Here is a 27,944-nt window from a genome sequence, read left to right on the forward strand (position 1 = left end):
GGGAACATTGGTCTCAGCCCCATAAAACATTGCAGGTCTAACAACCAATTTGTACAATTTACCTTTCAGTTTGCAGCTAACTTTCTTGTCGTATAACACACCGCTCAACTTCCTCCAGTTCAACCATCCATATTGAATTCAATGTTGCACCAGAGTTCAATACTATCTCCATCTTGACAAAGGCCCCTAGATACTTAAAACTCGGAACCACGGGAAGCGGCACATTTTGGATTTTAATATTGCACTCATCCCTGCCATTCAGAGTCATATAAGCTGTTTTAGTTCTGCTAATCCTCATGCCCCTTTCTTCCAAAACTTTCCTCTACTCTTCCAATTTCTTCTCAACTATGGTTTGGGAAAGTTCGCACAGCACAATATCATCCGCAAACAGCATACTCCACAGCACAAACCAACGTGTCCATTATCGGGTCAAACAGATAAGGGCTAAGGGCCAATCCCTGATGTAAACCAACATTAACAGAGAACCCTTCTGTAGTGCCCACGCTACTCTTAACTTAGTCTCCGTTCCCTCGTAATTTCCTTGACAAGCCTAACGGATTTTTCTGGAACATTCTTATCCCTCAAACATCTCTATATCTCTTGCCTTGGTATCCTATCGTATGCCTTTTCCAAATCTACGAACACCATGTGCAAATCTTGCATTTCCCTGTGCCTTTCCATCAGTTGCCTCAAAGCAAAGATAGCATCAGTCCCTTCCCGGCATAAAGCCAAACTGTTCCTCACCAATCTCAGATTCCTGTCTAATCCTTCTTTCGACAATTTTCTCTCAAATTTTCATAGTATGGGACAATAACTTTATACCTCTGTAGTTTCCACAATCCTGTACATCCACTTCATCTTTAAAGACCAGCATAAGAATACTCTTCCTCCATTCATCTGGGATCTTCTCCTGCTGCCAGGTTTCTTCATAAGGTCCCAGAGGATATCAATCCCCTCCAAGCCTCAACCGGAATCCGATCAGTGCCTACTGATTTCCCCATCTACATTTCCCTAAGCATCTTTTCCACTTCTCTGCTAATATCTTGCACCCCTCCTTCATTTGCCTCTCCATCCTTGTATAAAGTTTTGGAGTTTTCCTCATTCAATAAATTCCTAAAATATACTTTCCATCTTTCCTTGATCATCTTTAATCAGGTAAAATCTTTTGATGCCTTATCTCTTGCTTTGGCAATTCTCATCAACTGCAATTTTTCTTTTTTATTTTGATAATTCTTAAAGAAAAATATACAACCAAATCCTAGAAAGTTGGTATTAATTACACACATTCATAAAAAAAATATATGCTTTGCTTTTATGTAAAAAACATTTCATTTCTTTATGTCCTATAATAATTAACAATAATTTGAAGTTAAAAATAATTTGTGAATTTTTTTTATTTTCTTATGCAGAAATAAAATTACAATATTTGCATTATTGAATGCATTAAAAAGGCATTAATTTAAAAAACAAACAAACTTTCAACCATGTTTCCTTTTGATATATTTATATATAAATATACAAACAATATTATCTGTTCAGGTAATTTTTATACATTCCGGCTAGAGATCTGGCGGCTAAGAGAAGCATCTCTCGTCTCGATATTCCGACCAGTCTCTGGTGCCATTCCGTATGGGACACTCCCAGAACCATGCTCGTCACCTGTCCTATTGTTACGGCCAGTCCCGACCATCTCAGAGGATAATCCGGAGGAGTCTGGTCTTGAGCTTGCAAAATGTATTCGCTGGGGATGGGGGTTGCTTGAGTGTAAGTATGAAGTGTTATGTTAGCTCTTGGATCGTGTAAAACTAGACACCCTATATCGTACCATCTGAAAATAATAATATATATCTGTAAGTTAATAATAATTTGTAAAAAAAGATTAATAATAATAATAATTAAACAATTAAACAGTCGTAATTTAAAAAATGTGCTTATTCATTCTATTAGTTTTACTTTCCTGGCTGTTATATATACTGCACAGGAAAGTAAAGATGAAAAAGAACTTACACAAGGATATATAACTTGTAAATTGATAGATGAATATGAAAGGCATTTACAAAGTAAACAAAGTTCATCAGGACAAGCCTTAGCATTTAAAAGCAAAAATGCACAAAAGTGGAACAACAAAGAGAAGAAATTTTCACTTACTGCCACAAAGTAATCATTATAAAAATGAATGTTGGCATTTAAACAACAAAAATAAGGCAAGTGAAGATGCTTTTAAGAGACAAAGAACAAATAAGAATGTTCACAAGAATTATGATAAGCAACACAAGTCCACCATTTGTGTAGAAAAGGATAAACAAGTTGAAAGAAAAGTACTAAAGGTACAATCATATGAAACAAACTATGTTGACAATGATTGGGTCATTGATTCAGGTGCAACATGTCATATGACAGGAAACTTAAAATGTTTCCAATTTGACAATTTTACAGTTTTATATTTTTGTTGAATAACTCAACAAAAATATAAAACTGTAAAATTGTCATAGGTGTCATATGATATGCAAATTTGCATTATATTATGTAAAGGATGAATGAGTATCAACAGAGGTAATGATTTTACAAAACTAATTTATGGGTGATATACAAGATGGAAAATATGGTTAATTAAGTAATGTCTTTAACAATAGTTGTGCCCCAGGTCATGGAGGTGAATAGTATTTCACATTGGACATTGTTGGGTATGCTTAATTCAGTCAATTCATTGTTCGGTCGTAGTGCATTTATGTTGTCTCTGATGTATAAAGTCATGGAGTTGTATTGAAGAAACTTGAGAGGATTGTAATGTTGTTTATGATGTAACTTTAATTTGTAAAACTTGTGTATGTATAGATATGTGTTAAATCAAAATATTTCTTATATAAATTTTAAAAAATTATGTACTTTTTGTGTGTGTTGTATACTCCTTTAATATTTTAATTGGCTGAAGAGGGGCTTGGAAGCCCGAAACGTGTATAATTTCACACGTATCAACTGAATAAAAGATGAGAAAACTGCCAAGTGTCTTAATTTATAGCACTTTATTGTGTTCAAAGCAACAATAATGAAAGGTTTCAATTTCATCCCATTTCCTTTTGCTGCTAAAGCAACAGTAAAATGATCTTTCCCATGACCTGTTCTCTTGACAGGAACACACTTGCTACCAGTTGCTGTGATCATGGTGCTTCCATGCATATCAACACACACCAATGTTTCATCCATAGCTATAATTTCTGAGTACTTTTACTACATCAGTAACTATAAGCACTGGTGATCTCTTCTTCTCACACCTTAGAAATGATCATTATATGTGTCACTAAGGTATTGAGTACACCCAAGGATCTTTTTTTCACAAGCAATGTCTTATCTTATGGACAAGTGGTTGTTTCCTGAATTTTTCTAGCCACCTTCTGCTAGCTGTGAACACTGCATTTTGCTTTCATCTAACTGAAGATTTCTCTTCCCTTGTCCATCGCCATCCATCTGGAGACAACTGTTATTTTTCTCTTGTTGCTCACAGATCCACTGCAGAATCTTTTCTTATAATCCTTCACTGATATTCTTCACCCTTCTTCCAGCCTCTTTACTTCACTCTTATTCTTGATAGCATTAAGAGCATCATGTTTGCTCCTCCACTTACAAATTCACTTTGGATTTACTTTGGATTTCTGTGCTGCTACTGCTTCTCTGGAGTGTTCTTTTGCATATGCAACTGCATTCAGTTTAAAGGCAATGCTGTAAAACCACTTGGGTATCATTCTGAATGATGTCTAGTTCAGTGAACTGCATAAAATGTAGAGTTTGAAACAGAAAATATAGGAAGATGCACCTACTCGCTTATTATATAAGTATATCTCAGTTGTGCCTCTATGACATGGGAAAAACATTTTTCAAGGATTCCCATGGGAAAATTATCATGATACATACAGGACACTCTTAAGCTTCACGAGCTGCATGCAGGAATTTAACGACAATACCAGACATCTATTTAGCAGTTTAAATTAAATAGCCAGTGTTTATGGGAGACCTGGCATCTATTGGAGGATTTACAGTATGTAATTAAATCATAAATATTTATCATAACGAGCTTGCTATGTTTGAGAAATGCATTTTTCTTCTTTAAAATTAATGCAGCATCCATGTTGGTCAGTTTTAACAATCTTGAGGGCTTCCAATTCTCTTAGCTGTTCAGTATGGAAGCACCTTTTTCATATAGGCCTGCTCTAATTTTGCTGTAACATCGTTGTCTGATTTATATATGGATAAGGCTATGGATCTATTCTTAAAAACTATATATAGTCAAGTCTGCATAAGTCATCATAGGTAAAACTAAACACCATTGGTTAAGCAGTCAGTTTTCTGTGGTCCCAGCCAACTTACATAGGCATTAATGTTAAAAAATTGGTTTACTAGACACTGTTTAACTCATCACCACTGGATAAATTGACAGACCTTTTCCTTCCCACACTCATTTAGATGTCTGATAAGTCAACTCCCTGCCTGAAAAAAATGAATTCATACCATACAGCTTAACATCACAGCAGAATCCGATTTTGCATTTTCTCACCTTTCATTCATGCATTATTTGCAGCGTTTCACATTTCTGTTAGAAATGAGTATCCGAAACTTAACAATGCTTACACTGGAGGAAAAATACAAACTTGTATCTGAATTCAAATGTAATAAAACTTTGCAAGCCAAATTTGCAAAACAAGAAAACCTTCCAAGAACAACATTGGTGGGAATTCTGAAGAGAAAAAGAGGAAATTAAGAAAATTTTTCTTGGGTCTTCGTCAAGGCTGTCTCAAATGACAGAGAAAGTCGCCGTACAAAGATGTCAAAGATGCTCTGGTACATTGGCTAAAGCAAATTCGTTCATCAAATCTTCCTGTTTCAGGGCCGATACTGAATCAAAAAGCGATGGAAATCGCTGAGGTACTTGGAGCAGAAATCAACTTTAGTGCCAGTGATGGATGGTCAGAGAGATACATTGCATGTACTGTATAAAGCACAACTGTATTTTTTAATTGCAGTTTTGTGGTTTTTTTCAACTTTGTTTTAGTCATCATATTGGATAACTTGACACATTTCCACTTCCCCTCGGGGTGTCAACTTATGAGGACTCGACTGTAATATCTATTTTCTGTCACATAGGACCATTTCATAGACCCTATATAAACTGGGTCTGTCTGGAACCTTTCATCATGTAATGGGACTATATATATACCAGGCACCCTCTTGATGTTCATTGGGTCAGTCCCATTACACTTTATAAATACTTTAATTGAATCTGTATTTCACATGTATGCCCTTAAATCTTGCTATTTCCTTATATACAATATGCATATCATGCTCAAAATTAATTATTGCACAGGTGAAATTAAAATTGGTCCTGTTCCTATCATCATTGATGTTCCCCTCAAAGTCATTTGATTGAACCCAATAGTATCAAATTAACCTATAAATTAATTTTTTAGAAAAACCATATTTGTATGTTATCCTAACAATGTGCTCCAGTTCTATTCTTATATCTGCCATGTTAATAATGAGCATAAGCTCTACTGGTTAGTGCTCTGAACACAGTAATTTTATGACTGTACAATCATTGAAGCATGCAAATATATATAAGGGGTAGAAATCAAGTTTATAAAATACTAATTTTAATGTAGCTGCTAGCAAATCATATGTTTAAATCCATAAAGTGAGCCTCTGAATCACTCACATCTTGCAGTTCAAGCTTTAGGCCATAGATGTTATCATTCGTGCATAACAAAACTTCATCTATATCAGGTTTAACTTCAAAAGTACACAGATGTCATCAATATTTCTTTAGCCTCCAGAAGGTATACAACTAATTCACATCAGTCCCCAGATAGTGCTTCCCATTTTTGTAAGTAGATGATGATGTCAAACTGAAAGCAAGATGAGTAACACATTAAGTGTGTTCTAAAATTTGTCAGTGGAGTGTCAGATTTGTGAAATTCAAAAGTAACAATTGTGGTGGGGTATTTATCTCCTCATCCAGTTTTGAGGCAATTGTTTATAAATTCATTCAGCAAAATGTCTTTTCTAGCTACCTAGCAATGATCTTAGAATTGGCACCCTTGCTATTGGCTCATAAAATAACCCACTAATGTCTGTATTCACAACAAGACTAGGGATTGCAATCCAGCAGTGTTTTGAATCCAGCTGGATTTTTGCTGGATTGAAATCATTCCAGCTGGATCCAGCGCGGATCCAGCGTGGATGTATTTTTGGTGCAATGAAGTGTTATCTATCTATCTATCCTGCAATTTATGGTTTTTTTTAAAGAAATAAAACATTTTTTAAAAATACTTAAGAAACTTTATTATTTAGACTGGTCACTATAAATCAGTAAAACTTCTTACACATTTAGGTAGTAAAATTAACTTTGGTTCGGTTTAACATTTGAGATAGAGATAATTAACTTTAAATGTTTAGTTAGATTATAATTATAATGTAATCTTTAAGTTAAATAATAGCAAAGGTAATTCTACTGATTAATTTATATTAATATATTATAATAATGTAAGGACGGATAATCAGTGGCTAAGTGGCTATCAGTCTTACCAGTTTTCATATATATAGGCTCTACATATTAGTCTGTAGTTATTTATAGGTATGTAAAACTATGTACTGGAAGTAGAATAAGTTAAATAAACTACACCTTTATCAATCCAGCAAAATTTAATAAAATAATAACGTTTTCAATCGTTTTTAACGATCTTCCTCGGTTACAAAAAAATAGAACATTAAATATAGAACATAAAATGTGTTCGGAATAAATATGAAAATTAACGGAAAACGCCCAAACGGACAAAATATAGATAAATAAACAAAATAAATAGCGGAAAAAATATATACAGTGTGTTTTTTTTTTTAACTGACGGTACTCAGAAACATCTGTAGAGCAATCTAGCAGCCGGACTGTCGCCAAATTTGGGAGAGTGACTAAGGACGACATGGAAAAGAGATTCCGCGAAGATAAAAGTAGTACCTAAATTCGCCGGTAGAGGAGGATTTGGCGCTGTTGTAGCGAAAAAGCTACCAGCACTTCACTGAAGAAAGGGTCATCAGTCGCTTTTTTCCACTTGCATGGCCGCCTCGCTCCCGGATCTAACCCCATGTTACTTTTTCCTGTGGGGTTACTTAAAGTCCAAGGTCTATCTTGGTAGTGTCCCAAACTTGATGACTTTGAAGGACAACATTTCTCGAACTGTGATGAACATTCCTGCGGAGCCATGTTACGTTCGGCCATAGAGAACACGGTGTTCAGGATGCAATGAGTTGTCCAGCAGGACGGTGATCACATTGAAGAAGGGAGAAGGTTATTTGCTGATTAATTAAACTTTCGTTATTACACTGAAACCTCTGTCTGATTATTCATTCGTGTGTTTGTTAATTGCAGCTGGATTTTATGCAGATTCTTAGCTGTTTTGCTACAACAGCGCCAAATCCACCCCTACCGGAAAATTTGGGTACTACTTTTTTCTTCGCGGAATCTCTTTCCCATGTCGTCCTTAGTCACTCTCCCAAATTTGGCGACAGTTCGGCTGTTAGATTGCTCTACAGATGTCTCTGAGTACCGTCAGTTTAAAAAAAAAACACCTTGTATATAAGATCCAATGAAACCAGCATTGTCCGTTAATAACATTAATTAATGTAAAAGGATCTCCACATGGTAGACAATGAGTCTGCATCTCTATGGTTTATACAACCAGTTGTCATGTGCGCCTTGCAGATTTCCAATCTCTCAAGATGTTTGACCGTTTGCCTATTTGTCGTCGTTTTTATAATTGCCGCTTGATCCCATTGGACGTTACCATCCTTCTGTCTTGCGTATGATGCCAGCGCAGTGTTGTCAAGATTCTTACTGATTGTATATTTGTGCTCTTGAGCCTTTGTTTTAAACTGCGCATCGTTGCACCCACATAAACAAGCTTGGAATTGAAACGTTGGTTGTGTAAAGGCACCGAATATATACCCGTTGTTGAATTCTGATCCTCTTTCTTTTTATCGTTTCTTAAAAGTTTGAAAACAGTGGGATTACGTCGGTATACAATACGAAAATTATTAGACCTGGCAGTACATCTATGTATCTTGTTTAAAAATGGGATGTAATTAAGCACTATTCTTTTTATATTTATTCCAAACACATTTTATGTTCTATAGTTAAAGTTGTATTTTTTGTAACTGAGGAAGATCGTTAAAAGCGATTGAATACGTTATTATTTTATTAAATTTTGCTGGATTGATTAAGGTATAGTTTATTTATGAGTAATTTAATTATTAGTGTTAGTAAAGTAGTGAGTAAGTAATTAGTAGCAGTCTAGTAGTTAGCAAAGCGGCAACGCGACGACGTAGACTTTTTCGCAATTATTTAGAAAGTTAATTGAGTATTTGCAGATCCGCAGCGCTGGATCCAGCACCAAGTGCTGGATCCAGCAGGCCGAAGAATGCGCTGGATCCAGCTGGATTGCTGGATGAGGGATCCAGCAATTTCAATCCCTAAACAAGACCTTTTTTGTGAATATAGACATTAGTGGGTTACAGTTAAAGTTAACCAATAAGCATTCACATACTAAAAGTAAAGTGAATGGTAATTGGTTAATTTAATTCTGACTCTTGATCCTTGTTTTTGAATACAACCATTTACACTGCTTTATAGCTATTAGCGTGCTATTAATTGATGCAAGATGAACTACTACCTGTTTTTGTTTTGATACAATTTACAAAATTTTACAATATTTACACTTTGTGACTGCTCCTGAAGTAAACCAAAGCAGTAAGTGTAAAGGTCAAAAAACATAACTCAGAGAACCAAAATATGCAAAAAAATCACCATAGATTTCATTTGACCTGACAGTTTGGTTATACTCTTGTCATAAACAAATGGTGTTCATCAAAAAGTTTAAAAAAAGTGAAAAAGTCAACAAAAGATATATACATGTAAGTTATCTTACAACAAAAGATATCAATTCAGAATAATTTCAAAATCACAAGCAGTTAGCAGAGAACAGAACATGTTTTATTATATTTATATGATAGATAAAATATAAAACTGATTTTTCTGGTAAACATTTATATCAATATCTTAAGAAAAGACAAGAAAGAGCATACACGCACACAACAATAAAAGTTTTCAAAATTGAGAACTTTTTAAAGCTGCCTAAAATTCTTGTTAATCTAATTTTAAAAAATGTTTAATAGGTTTTTAAAAACAGTACTTTTTATCTATCTAAATTTTTAAATTTCAAAATTAAAAAAATGTGACAATCTTTGAGTTTACTTCTGACGTTTTCTCATAAAGGCATCAACATATACAGTAGGTGATTGGTTAACGAACATAATCCGTTCTGAGACTTTGTTTGCTATCCGAATTGTTCGTTAACCAATTACCAATTTACCATAGGTTTGTATGGGAATTTGATTAATTCGTTCTGGAGACCCGCAAAAACACAAAATATATACTTTCTTACTACATTTATTTATATGTAATAATAAAAATACATATATACACAGTCTTGCATTTTTATTATTTATGTTTTTTTGTTTGTGGGGTTAAAGAATCTGTCTAACGTTCATTGCTTTTCTCTCTTCTTCAGGATTTTCAGAAATAATTAATAGCATTGTGATTGTAGAGATCCCCAAGCCTATTAACCTCAACCTGGTTTGTATGCCATTCTAACACCGTTGATCTGACATCCCCCACTTCTTCAAAAGATCTTTAATTAATAGCAGAAATCGGCATTAATCCTCTTTTTTCATAATAAAACATATCTTGCCGAGTTTCTTGGTGTTCTTCATTCAAGAGTTCTTGGCATTCTTCTGTCATCATATCAGTTTCAGGTTTCATTATGAACTCTTCAATGTTCTTTATTTCTCAGATGTGAATTTTGTTACTCCTTTAGCTACTTGAGTCTTCTTGATTATACTGTATCTTTCTTAGATAAGATTGAACTGTGCCCTACTGTAGATTTGTTTAAGCGACACTACCCAGCAATATCAGACATCTTTTGCCCACTCTCTACCTTTACTATTATACTCTCACCTTTTGAAAATAAAAACCAATGCAAAACTTAACGAGTGCCCGCCTGACAGTCTCGTGAATACTATAAAAGAATTGTTTCTGTCAGAAAAATAAAAGGCTAGAATTACAATGGAGTATTTCAAAGTTCGAGGAATACTATCTGATCAGTATATATCGGGTTGAGCGTCGATGTTGACATCTCCTGCACTCCTAAAAGTTTTGAATTGTTACCTGAAGACAAGGGAAAATCAATAGGTATTTGCTATTTCTGTTGCTTCTTTTTATGTTTGTTCAGTGAAGTGTTCATTATCCTAACATGTGTTTGTTGTCCGATCATAAAAATCTTTTGCGAAAGTGTTTGTTATCCAATTTGTTCATAACCGATCACCCACTGTATATTAATTAAAAATTAACATTATTTCTTTTTAACATTTAAATGACATTCTCCTTGTTTATCTGTTTATATTCTATTCAACTATGGATTTTTTAAAATAAAAACATCCAATTACCTATCTGGAGTTAATTCAGCCAAAAAATTTTCTATAGCTACTGCTGGCTGATGTTCATGTATGGATCCTTGTTGTCTGAGAGTAGAAATTCTTTCTTCAGCAGCTTTCAATGCAACTGCAAATCCTACAGGTTGAGCAGCAATATTATAAGATTGAGCTGCTATTCCTTCAACAGTGGCTCGCCCAAAAACATGTTGAAAAGCTTCTCTAATTGGAGATACTTTAACTTCTTTATCAGAAGCAACAACAATACTGATGTCTCCACCTGAATCTACAAGTTTTCAAGAAAACAAACTACAAGTTAAATTTTTGTCAATATATTTTAAATTGATAATATCAAGTATAAATTTTATTCCAAAATTTTTTTATTATATACAGTAGAAGTTCATTAATATTGCATCTAAGGGACCAGAATGGCACCGAATTATCAAAAATGCCAGAGTATTGAACATTTTTGTATTTTTGCAAAATTTGTTAAGTTATATATAATACTGAATATTGCAGATATTGCTGTACATTCTGTATCTGTACCAGTGTATGCTGTTAAAAAATGTACAGCAATGCCTGACCTGATAAAATACAAGATGCTGTAACCAGTGGTGATATTCAAAATAGTTAACAAAGGGTTTGCTAGCAGAAAATTTTTCCCTGACAATCACCGACAAACGAAATAAAAGTTTTGGCTAGAAATAAATACAATACCTTTTCTTGCAATATATCTAATAATCAGTGGCGTATTTGGAACATAACGAGCCCTGGGCGAAGACCAGGTAACAATAGTATATTAGTGCTGTCAACCTTTCTTTTTATTTTTTAGGCAGAGGAATTTTTCACCTCGAATGGCACTCCTGATAATAGACTGATGTCATCATCTCTCGAAATACAATATCCTTTTTATTTCGAGGTCCATAGCCCGACACGTGTTCCACAGCCATCTTGTATTATCTTGCGCGAGTGAGATTGTGGGATCTCTCTTATGACTGGATCTAGTTTCAAGAACTCTCTTGAATTGATCGCGATTAAACCTCGTTTCAGTTGAGATTGAAACGGTCGAGAGAGATTGCACCAAGACATAGTCCCCGACCTTGCTCACAATCTAGATTGAAATGGTCGATGCAAACGGGGTATAAGGCTCTAGTTTAGTAGTATTACAGAGTATAATACGTATATTTTAATATATTTATAAAAAAAAAAACAAAACCACTGAGAAATGTTCCGTGTGTTTAACAAGGTTCGGAAAACTGAAAATTTTAACAACGGGTTCGGCAAACCTGTGCGAACCCGCTGAATATCACCACTGGCTGTAACAAAAGTGAGTCATTTTTCTCAACAAGTCACTCTTGATCCTAAGGCTGACCTCCCGACATGATAGAAATGTACACTCCCAAACCCTCACCTTCAACTCAATTCTGTTTTGAATCTCTAGAACACATAGTCCAAAAAAATTTCCAATTTACAGAATACTAGCAAGCCAGATTATCATCAAACAGTTCCAGATTATCGAGTGCCTGATTAACAAACTTCTACTGTATTTAAATTTCCTTACATATAATTTCTTTCATTCCAGGATCTAGTGTTGTTATCATTGTATCAACAGAATTCTGCAAAAAAAAAAAATCAGTTTAACAAAATAATGTAATTTATTATTTTTGCTTATATCATTACAATTCTTTAGAATTCCCTGTGTCAGAATGACCATGTTTTAAATTACTTTACATTGTATTCTTTTAGTAGTAATTAAATTGTTTTAGTTATTGCTAATTCTTAAATATCTTAGCATTCTAAATTATTATTAATTGTACTATTTTGAATTGTATTTTGAGTAGTATATAAACAAATGATACCACCAAATTTCAATCAGGCAACAATATGGCTAATTAACTAGGACATCACATGACTTTGTTGTATCGAGATAGAATTGAAGTGGAACTGGAAAGAAAGAAGAGATCCCTGCACCTGTTAGACATAGAAGAAATGATTTTTATACCTGAGGGACATGGACAGGTGAACTATGAACTTGCTTCCACAAAAAAGACTATCCTTATAACTGCTGGCTATAGGAGACATGATCTATGCACCAGCCAGGTACAAAGATGATCCTTGCATTTGCTGACAAGATGTGATCCAAGAACAAAGCAATTACCATCAATTGCTTTTTTCATTATTTGGCTCGGTCACATCAGAGAGCAAGGACATCATCACTTTAATACCTCTGTATATTGAAAACAAAGTCACAGACTCCTATTTTTAAATTTAAATGGGCCCTCATTACATTTTTAAATTCCTCATTGCAATTAATGAAAACTGGCAAAATTTTATAAGCCTATAGAAGTCATGCTAGTGACCATAAAACATCACACAACAAAGTCGCATGATTGGTGTGATATTGCTTTGATGCGTGCGCTCATGCTACGACCTTATATCTTGAAAACAGTCATGGGCCTCCATTTTTTATTACATTTTTGAATTCCTCATTGTAATTAATGGAAAATGGAAAAGTTTAAACAAAATTGATCAAATAGATTTCGAGAACAAACACAATTCTGTAAGCCAGTTAGAAGAGATTTCACTAACACTCTGCCTCAATTATAAAGATACTATGTAATTTAGACAAATGATAGATAGTTAAGCTCCTACCTTGTATTAAATTTAATAATTAAGTAAATTAGGAATTAAATAATCAAAAATAAATAAATTTATTTTTAATTTATTTAATTATTAAATTTAATGCAAGATGAGAGCTTAACTACCTATCTTTTGTCCAAATTACATAGTACCTTTATAACTGTAGGACTTTGCCCCTTGTTCAAAAATTTTGTGACAGTTTGATTCCATGCCACAATATTTTTTTGATAAAAAAACACTTGTGATGATTTTAAAGCTAAGTATTTTATATATATTAAATAGATTAGCCATATTAAAGCTCAATTAAAATTTGGCAATATCATTTGTTTATTACTATATATCATACTAAGTTTAATGTGCAATTAACAGTATAAGTGCAAATATAAATATATAAAATAAATTACTTTTAGGGAGATTTTGTTAATATTTTATTATTATTCAATAATATATTAGATCAGTCCAATCTATTGTTTATTACTGACAGAATAGTTATCTGAATATTGTTTTATGTTAAGTAAATTCTTTAAGTCATTAGTCTATAAAATTTCTAAAATTTCAATATTTTATGTTTGTGCTTTTTGAAAGAATGCAATTGCTACAATATTAAAAATCTTCTCTTAAACTTAATTTTATATCATTTTAAAATACAACTATAAGTTCATATTTTATGTAAATATTTTGATGTTATAAATACATTTATATAGAATATTTCATAGAAATTATAAGTATAATTATTATGATAATTATACTCATAATTTCTGTGTGTTAAAAGTTAGAGAAATTTATTAATACACAAATTAATATTTCATTGTATTTCAAAGTATTAATTAAAATTTTAAATGTAGTCTCGATGTTAAAATTTCTTACTTGAAAGTTTCTTCTAATCAAATTTTATTTTCTGCATTTCAAAAAATTTTAAAGTCATTTGTTTAGGTTATAAACATTAAAATATTTCATGTGCTACTTAAACTGAACTTTTACCTCAATAAAAAAATGTTTCTGATATATCTTCATATAGTACATTAACTAATGACAAAACAGCTGTGAAAGATAAAAATGTGACAAAACTGTTAATGATGTTATATTGACAACTGAATTTTAATGAATATAGATCCTAATATATTTTTGCTGCTTTATCCAATTATCACAAAAATTAGTGACTCTTGGCATTATAAAAGTTCCAGAATCTCTCTATTTTAAGTTTGAAAACTTAGATTCATATTTTTCTTACTAGTGAAAAATATTGAAGTATTTAGAAAGTGTTAAAATAATAATTTCTTTAATCATTCAAACTATTTCATACTAAAATTAGAATAGAATTATGTCAAATTATGTAAGGAAAAAATGTTTAATTCATATTTAAAAAGAAAATATGTTAAATTATAATCTTCATGTACATAGTTTAAATAACTTTTAAAATTGAGCACTGAACACAAGACTGTGTTATTTATCAAACACCTGGCTTTTTCCACCTTTATTGCCAGGTGTTTAATAAATAACACGGTCTTGTGTTCAGTGCTCAATATACAGTAAAAACATGGTTTCAAGAACATTTAAACTATAACTTTTAAAATATTAAAATTTGTCTAAAAAAGCAAAAGTAATTCATTTCAAACTAAAAACACATCCAAAAATGTTTCTAAATGAAAATTTTTTAAGTTCTTGAATTAAAATAAATAATAAAATAATAATTAATGAAAAACATTAATTTGTTATTTTATTAAATTATATAAAAATAACTCATAATTTGAAAAAATACTTTGTAGTAAAGTGCTACATAAAATTGTAGTTTAATTATTATATATTAAAAACTATGTATGAATTTTATTTTTAATATTTGTATTGTTTCAAATATTAATTAATGATAATTACTTGACATAAAATCAATACTTTTTACCTTTGCTTTCTCTGCCACTTTATTAAGCAAATCACTGCTCTTGAGCCATCCCCACATTCCATTTCCCTCTTGTGATGACAATTTTGTGGCTGGATATTCATCAATTGGTAGATCAACAGTTGCAGTTGGTATAGAAATGGCACTAACAGGTTGAGTGACTGTAGTAACAGCAGGATTAAGAATTGGAGAGCTAAACAAACATTCATTATTAAAACTTTAAATCAATTTCTTATTTATAGTTTTATCTATTAAATATATATAAGCAACCTAGATGTAGTTGAATACACAGATTCTGGCAAGACAGATGGAATAGGCCTGGAAGGAATATACAATGATGATGTAATAGTATTTTCAATTCCTTGAGGAACAGTTGGAAAAAATGGAGTTGGCTGTGGTGGAGGTAAATTACCAAGTGCAGTTACAAATGTGGCTTTAGTTTCTTCTCTATTTAAATCAATATTTGATGAGAGAGTTAGTTGCTCCAATGTAGGAATAGGAGAGCTTTCTGAAGGACCTATGGACACAAATCTTTTCTTTATAAAAATTTTCATTTAAAGTATATTATTTTATAGTTTAATAAATTTTAATCATTTTTAAGTATTACAAATAAAATGAGACGTGTTTTAAAAATTACAAAATTGCATCTGATCATCATCTTAGCTATTAATATTTATAATCACTTCTTATAATTTAAAAGCAGATGTCAGTAGCAATTAACATAAAAATCAGATTAAAAAATCAATTTTATTAGTCATAAAAATAATTTTAATTATCTCACACATTTCACTGAAGCAAAATCAATTTTAATTAAAAATTTAAATTGTTGAACAAACAAGATCTTAAATTTAAGCAATTAATGTTTACATTATTAAAAGAAATTATATTTCTTTTAATAATGTAATTTGTGTCGATTTGTAGAAATTTCAAAATCTGTAAAATTCTTTTAAACAAAGATTTATGATGATAATTTTGACAATTTTTTCTTAATACAAAGCATTCTATGAATATTTTAATGAAAAACTTCAAAATTCATGTAAGAGTATATTTTTTTGATGTTTTAAATTACTTCTTAATTATAAAAAAGTGTAACAGATTAAGAAAACATTTATAATATTTTAAAAAGTATTTTATTTTTCATAAATATTTTAAAAGCCAATTCATTCTCACACAATATTTGGGGATAAACTGAATTTATATATATATATAAAATTTATGAAGAATTAAACAACACTTCTTAAATAGTATAAAAATTGTAAAAATATAAAACCATAGAAAACAAAGAGCCATAGTATGTCAATTAGTGCAGTTAAATTGAGAAGAAAATTCAGCTTTTCTTCAATCATTAATTTCTCTCTCCACTGATGTTATAACAATCCATTAGAAATCAATAAAGTTTCCAAAATTAGTAATTGCTATGACAAGAAAAGAGTAAAAAGATTATTAATTTCTTCAAAAACTCATAACTTTTCAATCATTGTAAAGACATAGGTAAATACTGATTTTTCAATAAATGAATGATTGGTTGATTTTATCAAAATTTTTGTTTCTATTTTTATTAAAACCTTTCATGTTTATTATTAATTTTGACTTTAATTAAAATAATATTATATTGTCATCCTGTATTAGGATTGATGATCAAAATTAATTTTGAATTTGATCAAATAATTTTAAAAATTTGGAAGGTCAATCTGGAACAGGACTAAATCCAGAACTTCCATTAAGAAGGAAATGTTATTCTATCCAGACCACTGTTCAATCTTCACTTTTAGAAATACATTAATGAGAATTATGTAACCATAACAGTTCCATAATTTAATTGATTAAAAATAAATAAAAGTAATGAAAACATTCATTTATCAATCATAAATACAACACAATGTAATATATATAGTATGTATGTAGACATAACTTTTATATATATGTTGCAGGGATATGATAAAAGTGGAGATTTGGTCAAATCCCTAAGGGAGATGATCAATTTACTGAAGATGTTAAAATGACAATTCTACAGAGTCATTTCCCTAAAAAAATAAGTGATTTGATCAAATACCTGTACTATTTTAGTGAAAAGATAAAATAAACATGCAATATGTAGAAATAGCATAAAAGAAGAAGGATATGGATCAAAAATTTTATGCTACTTATGCCAAAAAGAAAAGAAAATTATAGATCAAAGGGAACATGCCACAAAATACCTAAAAATATCAGCTGAAAAAGTGAATTCCACAGTTTTGATTGATGTAGCTAAGGTTGATAGAGGTCCATTAGATGGAAATAATATTACAGGAATAATATTAGATTAAAAAAAAATGGTTTATACCAAATTGGTACTTCAGCTGGCATTATAAAAGATTGGCTTCCTAGAAATGCTCCTCAAATAGCTACAACCACATTTACTGAAACCATCCCACCAATAAAGCTAAGTTTGTGAGAAATTGCTGGAAAATTATCTTTATTCAGAGGTCAAGGGTTTAAGAAATGTTCCTGTGAAAAATCCAAGGTACAATGCAAAACAAATAGATGTGCCTTTAAAAAAAATAACGTCCTCTGTAACTCCAGGTGCCACAAATCTACAACGTGTTTCAATAAAAATAAATTTGGCATTATCTCTATCTTTTCATATAAGTACACTTCTTACTTTGTTGATTCATTTTTTGTCATTTCATGAAACCAGTTTAGGGATTTGATCAAATCACTTCATTTAATTAGGAAAATGTCAATATTGAACCTTTATTTTAACATCTTCAGTAAATTGATCATCTCCCTTAGGGATTTGACCAAATCTCCACTTTTATCATATCCCTGCAACATATATAAATGTAGTCCATAATTTTGCAGTTTACAATTTTGATGTAATTATGTCTCTACTGTAAAATATATTATAACAATAACAACAAATGTTTTTGAAAAAATAAAAACTTTGTAATTTATGGCTGATTTTGAATATTATCCAGATTAAAATGAAATCAAGTGCAAATTTGTAACTATACTTAACTTGCAAGTTTGAAAATGGAATACGAATTTAAAGTAGATGTAATGAAACAAAGTAATCTAATTCAAGCTATATACTTAATATAGATTACATAGCAAAATATCTAAGATAGAAATAAATTGTCGACAGATTCAAACAGCTGAACTTGATCTGATGCTTTGCCAGCTCCAAATTCTTTACAACTTTTGGATCAGAATTAAGTCAACAAACAATATCAGGTCAGTTTCCAATAATTAGTATTTTGAATCCATCAGACAACAATTGCCTTTTCCATTTTTGACAAATTACATAACACAATTTATTTTAAGTTAATAGTTTTTCCTTTGTTAGGAATATACAAATTAAATGATATTGGGAAAATTTATTAAAAATACTAATTTTGAATGTTTCTTGTTAATATAATCTTTTTCTTAATAAAGATTTTAAGAATTATAATTTCAACGTTTTGAATAAATTTAACTCAGATTGCAATAATATAAAATATCAATTACCTGAATAAAGTAAATTTTCATCAGTTTTATCACCAACAAATTCAAACGTAGATTCCCCGTTAGTATCATCACCAACTTCCTCCATCATAATAGATAATTAATTTTTCTAAAAATTAATCATTTAAAATATATTAACAACAAAGGATAAAAAAAAATCATTAAATTATTTCTATATATACAATTATCTTAATTACATTACTGAAAATTAAATTATAATGTGAAAAACTAATCAAAATAACATTTTATTTAGATTAGTTTTGACTAGCTTAGAGTGGGATTTGGATTCGAAACTTCTGCACTGCGCGGTAAGTGGAGGTTACCGCACAGAACGAGTTCAAGTCCCACTCCAGGCTAGTTCTTTTCTTCCAGACAATTCTAAATTATATAATAAATTATTAATTCAAATAAGAGATGGCACCTAACATCTACCTCTAATACCAAATTACTTAATATCTATCATTAATAATAGCATATTTACAGCCTGATTAATTACAGCAATTGTTTGATTATTTTATTTTTCTTTAATTCTTCTATATTTGCTTTTTGTGTTATATTTACATTTAAAATCTAATGTCATTATTTGATTAATAATACCAAAATAAAAATATTAAACATTTTAATAATTAACATAGAATATATTTTTATTAAATAAATACTAGGCTAATGTTACCTTAGGTAGCCAAGATGGCAGCTCGTCTCTGATTTCAGCAAGGAAACAGTGGGACACACGTTCTAACCTAACCTAACCTATTCTAATAAATTACCATAAGTATTAGCAACCAAATTATTAGAATAGGTTAGGTTAGGTTAGAACGTGCGTCCCACTGTTTCCTTGCTGAAATCAGAGACAAGCTGCCATCTTGGCTACCTAAGGTAACATTAACCCATTTGTACTATTTCAATTTATATATACTGTAATATAAAAAATTAACTATGACTTAGGAGAGTACTAATATTATTGTTTTGTTGTTGATAGATTGTATCCTACTTGCTTATACAAGCATCTAATGGTATACCAGACTAAAGTCAAGCATGGCCATAAGATGTGTTTGGCAGCCTTCTATAGTGTAATGTATGTGAAGCCCTAATGTTTCTAAAATTTTGTCTAAGAAAGGAGCATAGGTGCAATAAATAACCTATTCATTTTCCACGGGTATTTTATTTCATACACAAATTCTGAGTATTTCTAATTCTTTCAGTTTATGTATTTTGTATGTTGTGGGTGTTTTATACAGTCATTTCTATGATGCATGTAATTTTCTTGTTTGTTAATGATTGTTTTGTCTGTAATTATGGTACAGTCATAGTATATTTTGTGTATGCTGAAACAATATAGAAATTAACTGCTTTAAATGTGTGTTTTGCATTCAACTGGTTTTTGTTAGTATGGAGTTTAATCAGCTATTGAATTCTTTTGAATGTCTTTGTTTGATTTGTGCATTTCTGTAAATTGGCCTGCTGGAACCCTAAATATTTGTAGATTCTATCCTTACCCATGAATGTAATGATGTCTCCATTTTTGAGTGTAAAATTTTCCTTCATCAGAATTTATTTTTCAATGTGAAGTGTTTTCCATTTCTGTGACTATGTGACTCTGATAAACTTCAAAAAATAATAATAATAATAAAGAGTAAAATTATATTCAGGGTACGTTCAACAAATCAAGTACATATATAATACAGGGTGTTTCAAAAAGAATCATCTGATTTAAAAAAATCATAACTATTCAGTTTTAATCCATTTTTGATCGAACAATGTACTGTTAGAAGAAATTCTCAACTTTTACATGGTTGCAGATGGGCAGCAAGCGCTTCACCTGTCACTTCTGTATTTTCAAGATGGCGACTGGACAACAGAAAACTGGCTTTTCCCACAGTTAAAGACCGATTCGGATGACTTCATTTCAGCAGAACAGGGCACCAACACAGTGAAGCCTGGACGTTCGAGAATTTTTGAATATACAGAATCCCCAACAATAGATTGGCCATATGGGACCTAATGATTCAACTTTACATAACTGGCCTCCTAGGTCACTGGACCTCACTGTTTGCAATTTTTTCTTGTGGAGGTTTATAAAAAACTCCGTTTATGTGTATCCTCTTCCAGCTACAGTAATTGAACTGCGAAACTGCATAAAAGTAGTGGTGGCAGCAGTGGATCTAGACACGCTCACAAACATTTGGGACAAATTTCACTACCATTTGGACATATGCCATGCATCCAAAGGGGGGCATACTGAGCACCTATGATTTAGTAAGTAAATACACTTGAAGAATAGCCCTGTAATATAATATTAATCTCAAGTGTGTATCTTTATTACTTTTCATAATATAATCATTTTAAATCAGATGATTCTTTTTGAAACACCCTGTCTATTACATGTACTGTATACATAACATTTTACGAAGAATTTCAAGGGTTTAAATGGACATTTCATTGGTACTTTTAAGTTTGATAAACTAAGCTAAAATATTTCTCCCTTATTTTAGTTAAATAAATAATTTAATCATTATTATTATTTTGAAACTTATAAATTTAAATTTTCTTATTTAATTTAGATTCACATATAAAAAAAGGAGGGTTTAGATGGTTTAAATAAAACTATTTATATTGCATTGCTAAACAGTATGTGTTGAAATATTTATTATAATTAGTGTTGAATGTTAAGTATCTGTTTTTGTATTGGGTTACCTGAGCATGCATATGCAGTTATTACCTGAATAATCGATTACACACGTACAAATGATTTTAACAAATGATTAACTTATAGAAAATGTGCGCTAATGTATTTAGCTGTTTTTCATTGTTATTTCTAATGAATTATCATTTTCAATTTTTAAAAGATCAATTTTGCAAACTAAAGCTTTTAATTAGTTAAAATTATTAATTAGAAAAAAATTCTTTTTAGAATACCTGAATTATTAAGATTTAAAATAAGACATTTTATTATATGTAAAAATCATTTATCCAGATATTAACCCACAACCTTAAAACAATATGATTTTGAAAAAGAGAAAAAGCAGTTTTTTAATTTTTTATTTATAGATACATAGCCAAATGATCACCTTAAATACTCATGCTATAAATCTGCTAATTTTAATAATTAATACTAAGTAATTTGCTACTGGAGGTAGACGTTAGGCACCATCTCTTATCTAAATTAACTTTTTAGTTACCATAACCAAAATGATGATCATCATCATCATCAAAATGAAAATTGATAACGATAACATTTAAATAGCATATATTTCTTTGCATTTTATTTTCATTTTCACACTAGTTCATAAAAATCCTGCCCTCAAATTGATGATGTAGAGCATAATTGTGAGGGGTTTTAAAAAAGTTAAAAAAAAATTTTTATTGATATTAGATTATTAAAATTATTATAGATTGTTCTCCCAAATTCATAATTTTGCCTAACATTAAATTGCAAAATGTATTAAAATTTAAACTTGCCAATATTAAAGATTCAGCATGATCCCTAGGAAGCTTAAACCCTTACATTTGGCAATGCTTTCCCTCCATGTTAATTTTATACTTCTTCATATAAACAATTAATATTAATTTCAAAGTTTTACTTAAAATTTTTTGAAATAAAAATGTAAAAGTTAGCATGTAATTTTAAGTTTAAAAATGATCTGTAACTGTCAGTAAAAATTTCATTTCAGCATTCAAATAATTTGTGTAGAAGTCATGATTTATCCTGTCTGCTGTAAGTAATTTTATAATAATATGATCTTATAATGTAAAAAAAATCAAGAAACAAGTTGTATAACTTTCCTGGCTAAAACATTTAAAATTGTGCAGTGTGTAAAACATCTGTTATATTTCATGAAAAACATTTTATTAACTATTATAAAATGGCAAAAAGCTTAATTTTGAGAATTGAGAAGAGTTTTATAAAAAATTATAAATGCTAATAAAAAGTAAAATCTTCATTAGGTCTGACCCCACTCAAGACATGACACATGATCCTCTCTATCTCCCCATCCATTGACCTTTCTCCACAAAAATTTAATATCATCACTCCCCTAATACTCAAACCTCCCTGTAAAATTTCAGAAATATTTTCAACAAAAGGCATAGGAATTATTAAGCTTCAAAATGGGTTAACAAAATCATGCCCCTCTGCACACACACGAACACCCATACATAGAAAATTCCTCCAAAATTTTTTGCATTTCTCACATTTCAAGGTTCCAAGTCCAAAAATGTAAAAATCTTGGAACATCATTTTTTGACCAATTGCCATACTTTTCCTCTGTTATATATAACAGCCGGGAAAGTAATAACAATTACAAGCAATTATTTTAAAGTGACAACGCTACAATGCCAAGCTGCAATTTTTAATATATGCTTTCCACCCAAAATTAGTACTGTAGTGTTTTGCCCCTGTACATCATACTTTTCCATTAGCAATGGAGTTATGCCAGTCATCTAACTCCTTTCAATGGGAAATTTTTGAATTGAAATAATGTGACTTTAGTTTGCACTAGAAGTTCATATATAGTTAATCTGGGCCTCCTGCCCCTAAGCTTTCTATATCTGGTCTTGATTTTCATGTATCTAACTCTGTTCTTGAGATTAAGGATGGACAACAGTGGGAATTTATAGGTCTACAATTTTTTCGAATTGCATCCCAAAAACTTAACATGCTGTAAATGTTCATGCCAAGTTTAAAAAAAAAAAAAAAAAACACATATGAAGTTAATCTATAATTCTGGTAATAAAAATATCAACAAGTGATAAAAGTATATTATTTACATTTTTACTATGCAAGTAACTTCCAGTTGATTTTTAAAAAAAAATTTTTTATTCAGTACATATGAGTTCTCATTAGAAATTCTATTTAACTTCAACCTTATTTGTCCATAAATTGGTTCTTCATACTTGACATAAATCAATAAGTTATGTGGTAATTAATTATGCATTTACAAAATAAATTTCCTAAGATTTCAATGTATTTCTATGTTGCACAAATTCTTGTTTAGGTTCATTCTCTCAAAAAGAATTCTCGGTAAATCATGCCCACATATTAAGTCAATATTTCGCTAATTTTTATATACGGTAATATAACAGTTAGTTGTATCATTCAACAGTATACATTTGTTTAAATTATAACAGAAAAACTTAAATTAATATATATTTTTGATAAGTCCAAAAAACTACATGCTTTTCAGCATTTTGCATCAAAATTATCTTGGTTACCTGGGTACAAAAATTTCTAGTGATCAGCACTAATTATAAAACAGTACATATTTTTGTATTTTAATGGATATTTTAAATCTAATGTAAATACAAAACTGGATAAAACTGCCTAAAATTCAAAATTACCTTAGTTTGTAAAATTTAATTTTTTGTGAAATTATAGTTATACATTTTGACTTCATACCTCATAAATTGAGAATTTCTAATGGCTTAGAAATAAAATGTCAGTCATATATAAATGTAAGATGCTCTATATTAAACTCAAAAGATCAATACAAGCCTAGTCCAATTTATTTTATAGGACATTATTACTTTTTTAAATAATAAAGTAGGATGAATTGCTTTTTGGGTAGATATCCCTAAATGGTAAAGGATAAAATAGTTGATTTTACAGTGAGCAGTCTATAAATGAATTCTAATACAACATACTATAGTTACAGATCAATTGGAACTAGTTGGGAATTGTTTCATGTTAACAAGCGCATATAAAAAAAAATTAAAATTTGTCTTATATTTCGCAATTTAATGAATACTTAAAAAATAAATCATGCAGTTTTTTGGAGTTGCCTGAAACCTAAGAGCTAATCCTTTAGATTTCAGGCAATTGGCTATGGATTTATGGAGCTAACAAGTAATATCCAACAGTTTACCTGTGAGTCACTGCAGGTTAGAAATCTGACCATTGATTTTGACAAGTATCATAAATGACCATTGTGAAATATTGTTGGTCATATCAAAAGTTATAATTAAAACTCAAAGAAATCTAAACTATAGTTTATTGTATAATTCATTTCTGTAATTAGCCTATTCTCTTTCATTTCATTTCAATCTTAAATTGTATAATTTATTAATAAACTCAATTTGCATTTATTGTTTACATACTGTAATTCAAATTAAGGCCAAAATAGGATTTGAGTTATCTGACTATTAAATTTTACTGGTAAATTTAAAATGAAAAATATTTATCCTATACCGAGAAAAAAATTAAAGAAAAACAAAAAATAAGACTATTGTATACTCTCTCTCTCTCTCTTTTTAACTTGTACACAATTAATAGTAAACCCTTTTAAACATATGCTTAAGTTTTGCAACTTTATCAAAAATTTTCATTAATATACTATTTACATAACATTCAATATACAGTAGACTCTCCCTTATCCAGACTGATCAAAGGGAACCAAATATTGTATACTATTCCAAATCTTACCTTTTTATACTGCAGTGTGTACATTTTTTAATTTTTTTTCTTAAGATTGCATTGAAGTTTGTAGGGCACAATGCATTCACAGCTGATGTGATAATGACAAAACATTGGCATGTGTAACATCAGCAAAGAGAACAAAACACAACTATTAACATAATACCTCAAAATTAATTGTAATTGTAATCATCATGAATAAATTGGTGTGGCTTTATACTAATGAATTCGGTTTTAAGAAATGTTTATACATCAAAAATAAGCATTAAATTCAAAATAAAAATTTTTTATACATACATTAGGTACATACATTAAGTCATATTTTAAAATGATCATACTCCCTTATCCAGATTACTCCCACCCATATTACTTTGGATATGGAAGAGTCTACTGTAGTTAATGTGAAGATATATTGATATATCTTCAAAGCAATAATCAATTTTACAAATATCAATCATGTTATAATTATTTTTAATAATATTGTAAGTAATAATATGCATAGATTTATTAATGATACAAAGTTATTTGTTGCATAATAAATAATTTGTAAATTGTTACTAAGGGATAATCAAAATAGATTCATTCCATTTAGAATAAATTGTCATTGGCAATAAGGAAATTATCCCATTGATGAACCAGGTGAACAATGCAATTTATATCAGATATGCTGCTGCATTAAAAGTCTGATAAGGCTTTCTTCACATCATCGTCCAACTGAAACCATCATCCTTTCAGAGGACCAATGCCATGAAAATCTCATGGCAGAGATCTGGACTTCACAGAAAGTGTTCCAGAGGCTCCCAATTAAGGATTTCTTACTTCTACTTGACAACATTGTCAACAGAATCTTCACAGTGTGTATTGTTACAATCTTCATGGAACTTTGCACATCTTTCCACAATGGTGTGCAAAGGCCTGCATCTCCATACATCTTCACCATTTGTAATGAACATCCATCAGTTCATATCCTTCTGCAGCCAAAACACAGGACAATGCACATTGATCTGATATGGACATATTTGGTAGTAACGATACCATCAATATGTGTACTACATACAATTCTGAATACAACAAATACCTTGTTAATCGTACAGCTAGAATACCGGCTTTGCTTCGACACAGACTTGACACAGTACACGTCATTTACACAATTGAAGTGCAATCGAGCCGAAACATTTTAATCATCCCTTATAGATTACAAATTGCTGTTTATTGTAATAAAATCAAATAAAATATAATTACTTAGAAATCTTTTACAAATAAAATATTTTTGAGCATTAATATAGTGAGTTATAGTGAGAAAGGTAGATCACATATATGTGTATATGACAGACCATTCAGTCATATACACGTAGCTGCACCACAGTTACATAAGATTATACAGAGCAAATTATAGTAAATGAAGCCATCTGCAATGCAATAAAAACAACATTCTCATCTGCAGACGCATTACACTACAGTATTTTCATTGTATTGTTAGTAAACTACCATGACACTTCAGGTCAAACATGTGGCAATAACTAAGTGTTTAAAATGCATAAAATGCTACTAAGAGATATTTAAAAAATACAGCAAAATTCAGTAGAAAATTAAAGGTAATTATAAAGAAAACAAGGCACACATAATATGGTGTAAGAATGCCAATTTTTCTATATCTCGGCCTGAAAAACATGTCAGGAAGCCAATTAGTATTGTGTCATTTCGGTTAATGTTACTTATGGTTCCAAGATGGCTGCTCGTCTGATTCCAGCAAGGAAACAGTGGGACGCACGTTCTAACCTAACCCATTCTAATAATTTTGTTGGTAATTATGGTAATTTATTAGAATAGGTTATGTTAGGTTAGAACGTGCATCCCACTGTTTCCCTTCTATTTGCTGGAATCAGAGACGAGCCGCCATCTTGGAACCATAGATAACATTAACTGTTATTTCTATTTTACCATGTATTTTGATCAATTTGGCATGAACTTTTTCAATTATCCAAGTAATGAAGTCTTCCTGATACATATGTATTTAACGTTGAAAATTTATTTATTAATTTCAAATTAATGCAAAAATTATATTCGACAATTTAAATGTTTGACATAATCTTTACTGAAAATAAAGCGGGCATGAGTTTACATGAGTCGAGTGTTTAAAAAATAAATAAACATTAATTTATTATCTTTGTTTTTAATTACTGTAATTACTCGAACACATATTCTAACACGTTATTAAAAGATTTATAATAAAAACTTACGTACAGTACAATATTAATGAAATATATCAAATTATCCACGTAGAACTTAAGATAACATCAAACATATTCCCGTTTCCGCCATATTGCGTACGTCACAACTTTTAGGAAATATTTTAAAGGAAATTTAATATTTAATATATTTTATTTGAATTATATTTTTTAATAAATGCATTAATATTTAAAATAATTATGATTCATTTCAAAATTTTCAAGAATAATTTTTTAAATATAGTTTTTTATTATTAAATTGTTGTTGTTGCGTGCATACGAGCACGCGACTCGCAAGCCATTTGTCGAGGGGAATGTCTCTCGGGAGAACTTTTTATGAAAAACTGGTCCCTATTTAGATGTTATAAACCCGAAGGAAACCCGAAAAACTCCACGTCGCCAGCCCGCTGACGAGTCGCGAACCTACGTCCAACTAACTACCCCTGTTCAATGGTTTTATCAGTCATATTACTCCGCTCTGTAAGCTCTAAGAAGGTCTTTATTCGAGTTCATTGCCGGTCCGACATGGTCCACATTAGGGACTTCCGAATTATGAGAAACGGAGCCCGACGCATCTGGTTCAGATTACCCATGAAAAATTCCGACAGTGGCTAGCCCGGATTCGATCCCGGTTTTTCCAAGTTGTATGCTGCTTCGTTAACCGTAAGACCCTTTTAACGGCCAAATGGCCGAAGAGGTCAAGGTGGCAGCCTACCGCTCTGAAGGACCCGGAATCGAATCCGGACGGGTCGAAAAATCCCCG

At 30.6% G+C, this 27,944-nt stretch overlaps 1 protein-coding gene across 2 annotated transcripts; it reads right to left on the bottom strand.

The window, feature by feature from the left end:
• Positions 1–1,376: 1,376 nt before the first annotated feature.
• LOC136976404 (protein PRRC1-like) lies at positions 1,377–27,570 on the bottom strand. Of its 2 annotated transcripts, XM_067271667.1 has the most exons (8): positions 27,552–27,570; positions 27,203–27,291; positions 18,548–18,653; positions 15,332–15,578; positions 15,065–15,254; positions 12,089–12,143; positions 10,543–10,813; positions 1,377–1,828 (listed from the first exon to the last, which is right to left on the bottom strand). In XM_067271667.1, exons 3-8 carry the CDS (start codon positions 18,633–18,635, stop codon positions 1,528–1,530), a joined length of 1,152 nt encoding a protein of 383 aa, XP_067127768.1. In that variant the 5' UTR covers positions 18,636–18,653; positions 27,203–27,291; positions 27,552–27,570; the 3' UTR covers positions 1,377–1,527. The 2 variants fall into 2 exon arrangements, with proteins under 2 accessions (XP_067127768.1, XP_067127770.1); XM_067271669.1 differs by lacking the exon at positions 27,552–27,570 and having other exon boundaries at positions 27,198–27,284.
• Between the last annotated feature and the right edge of the window lie 374 nt (positions 27,571–27,944).

This window comes from Centruroides vittatus, unplaced genomic scaffold (genome assembly GCF_030686945.1).
Source record: "Centruroides vittatus isolate TY-2023 unplaced genomic scaffold, ASM3068694v2 contig_400, whole genome shotgun sequence".
NCBI lineage: Eukaryota > Metazoa > Arthropoda > Arachnida > Scorpiones > Buthidae > Centruroides > Centruroides vittatus.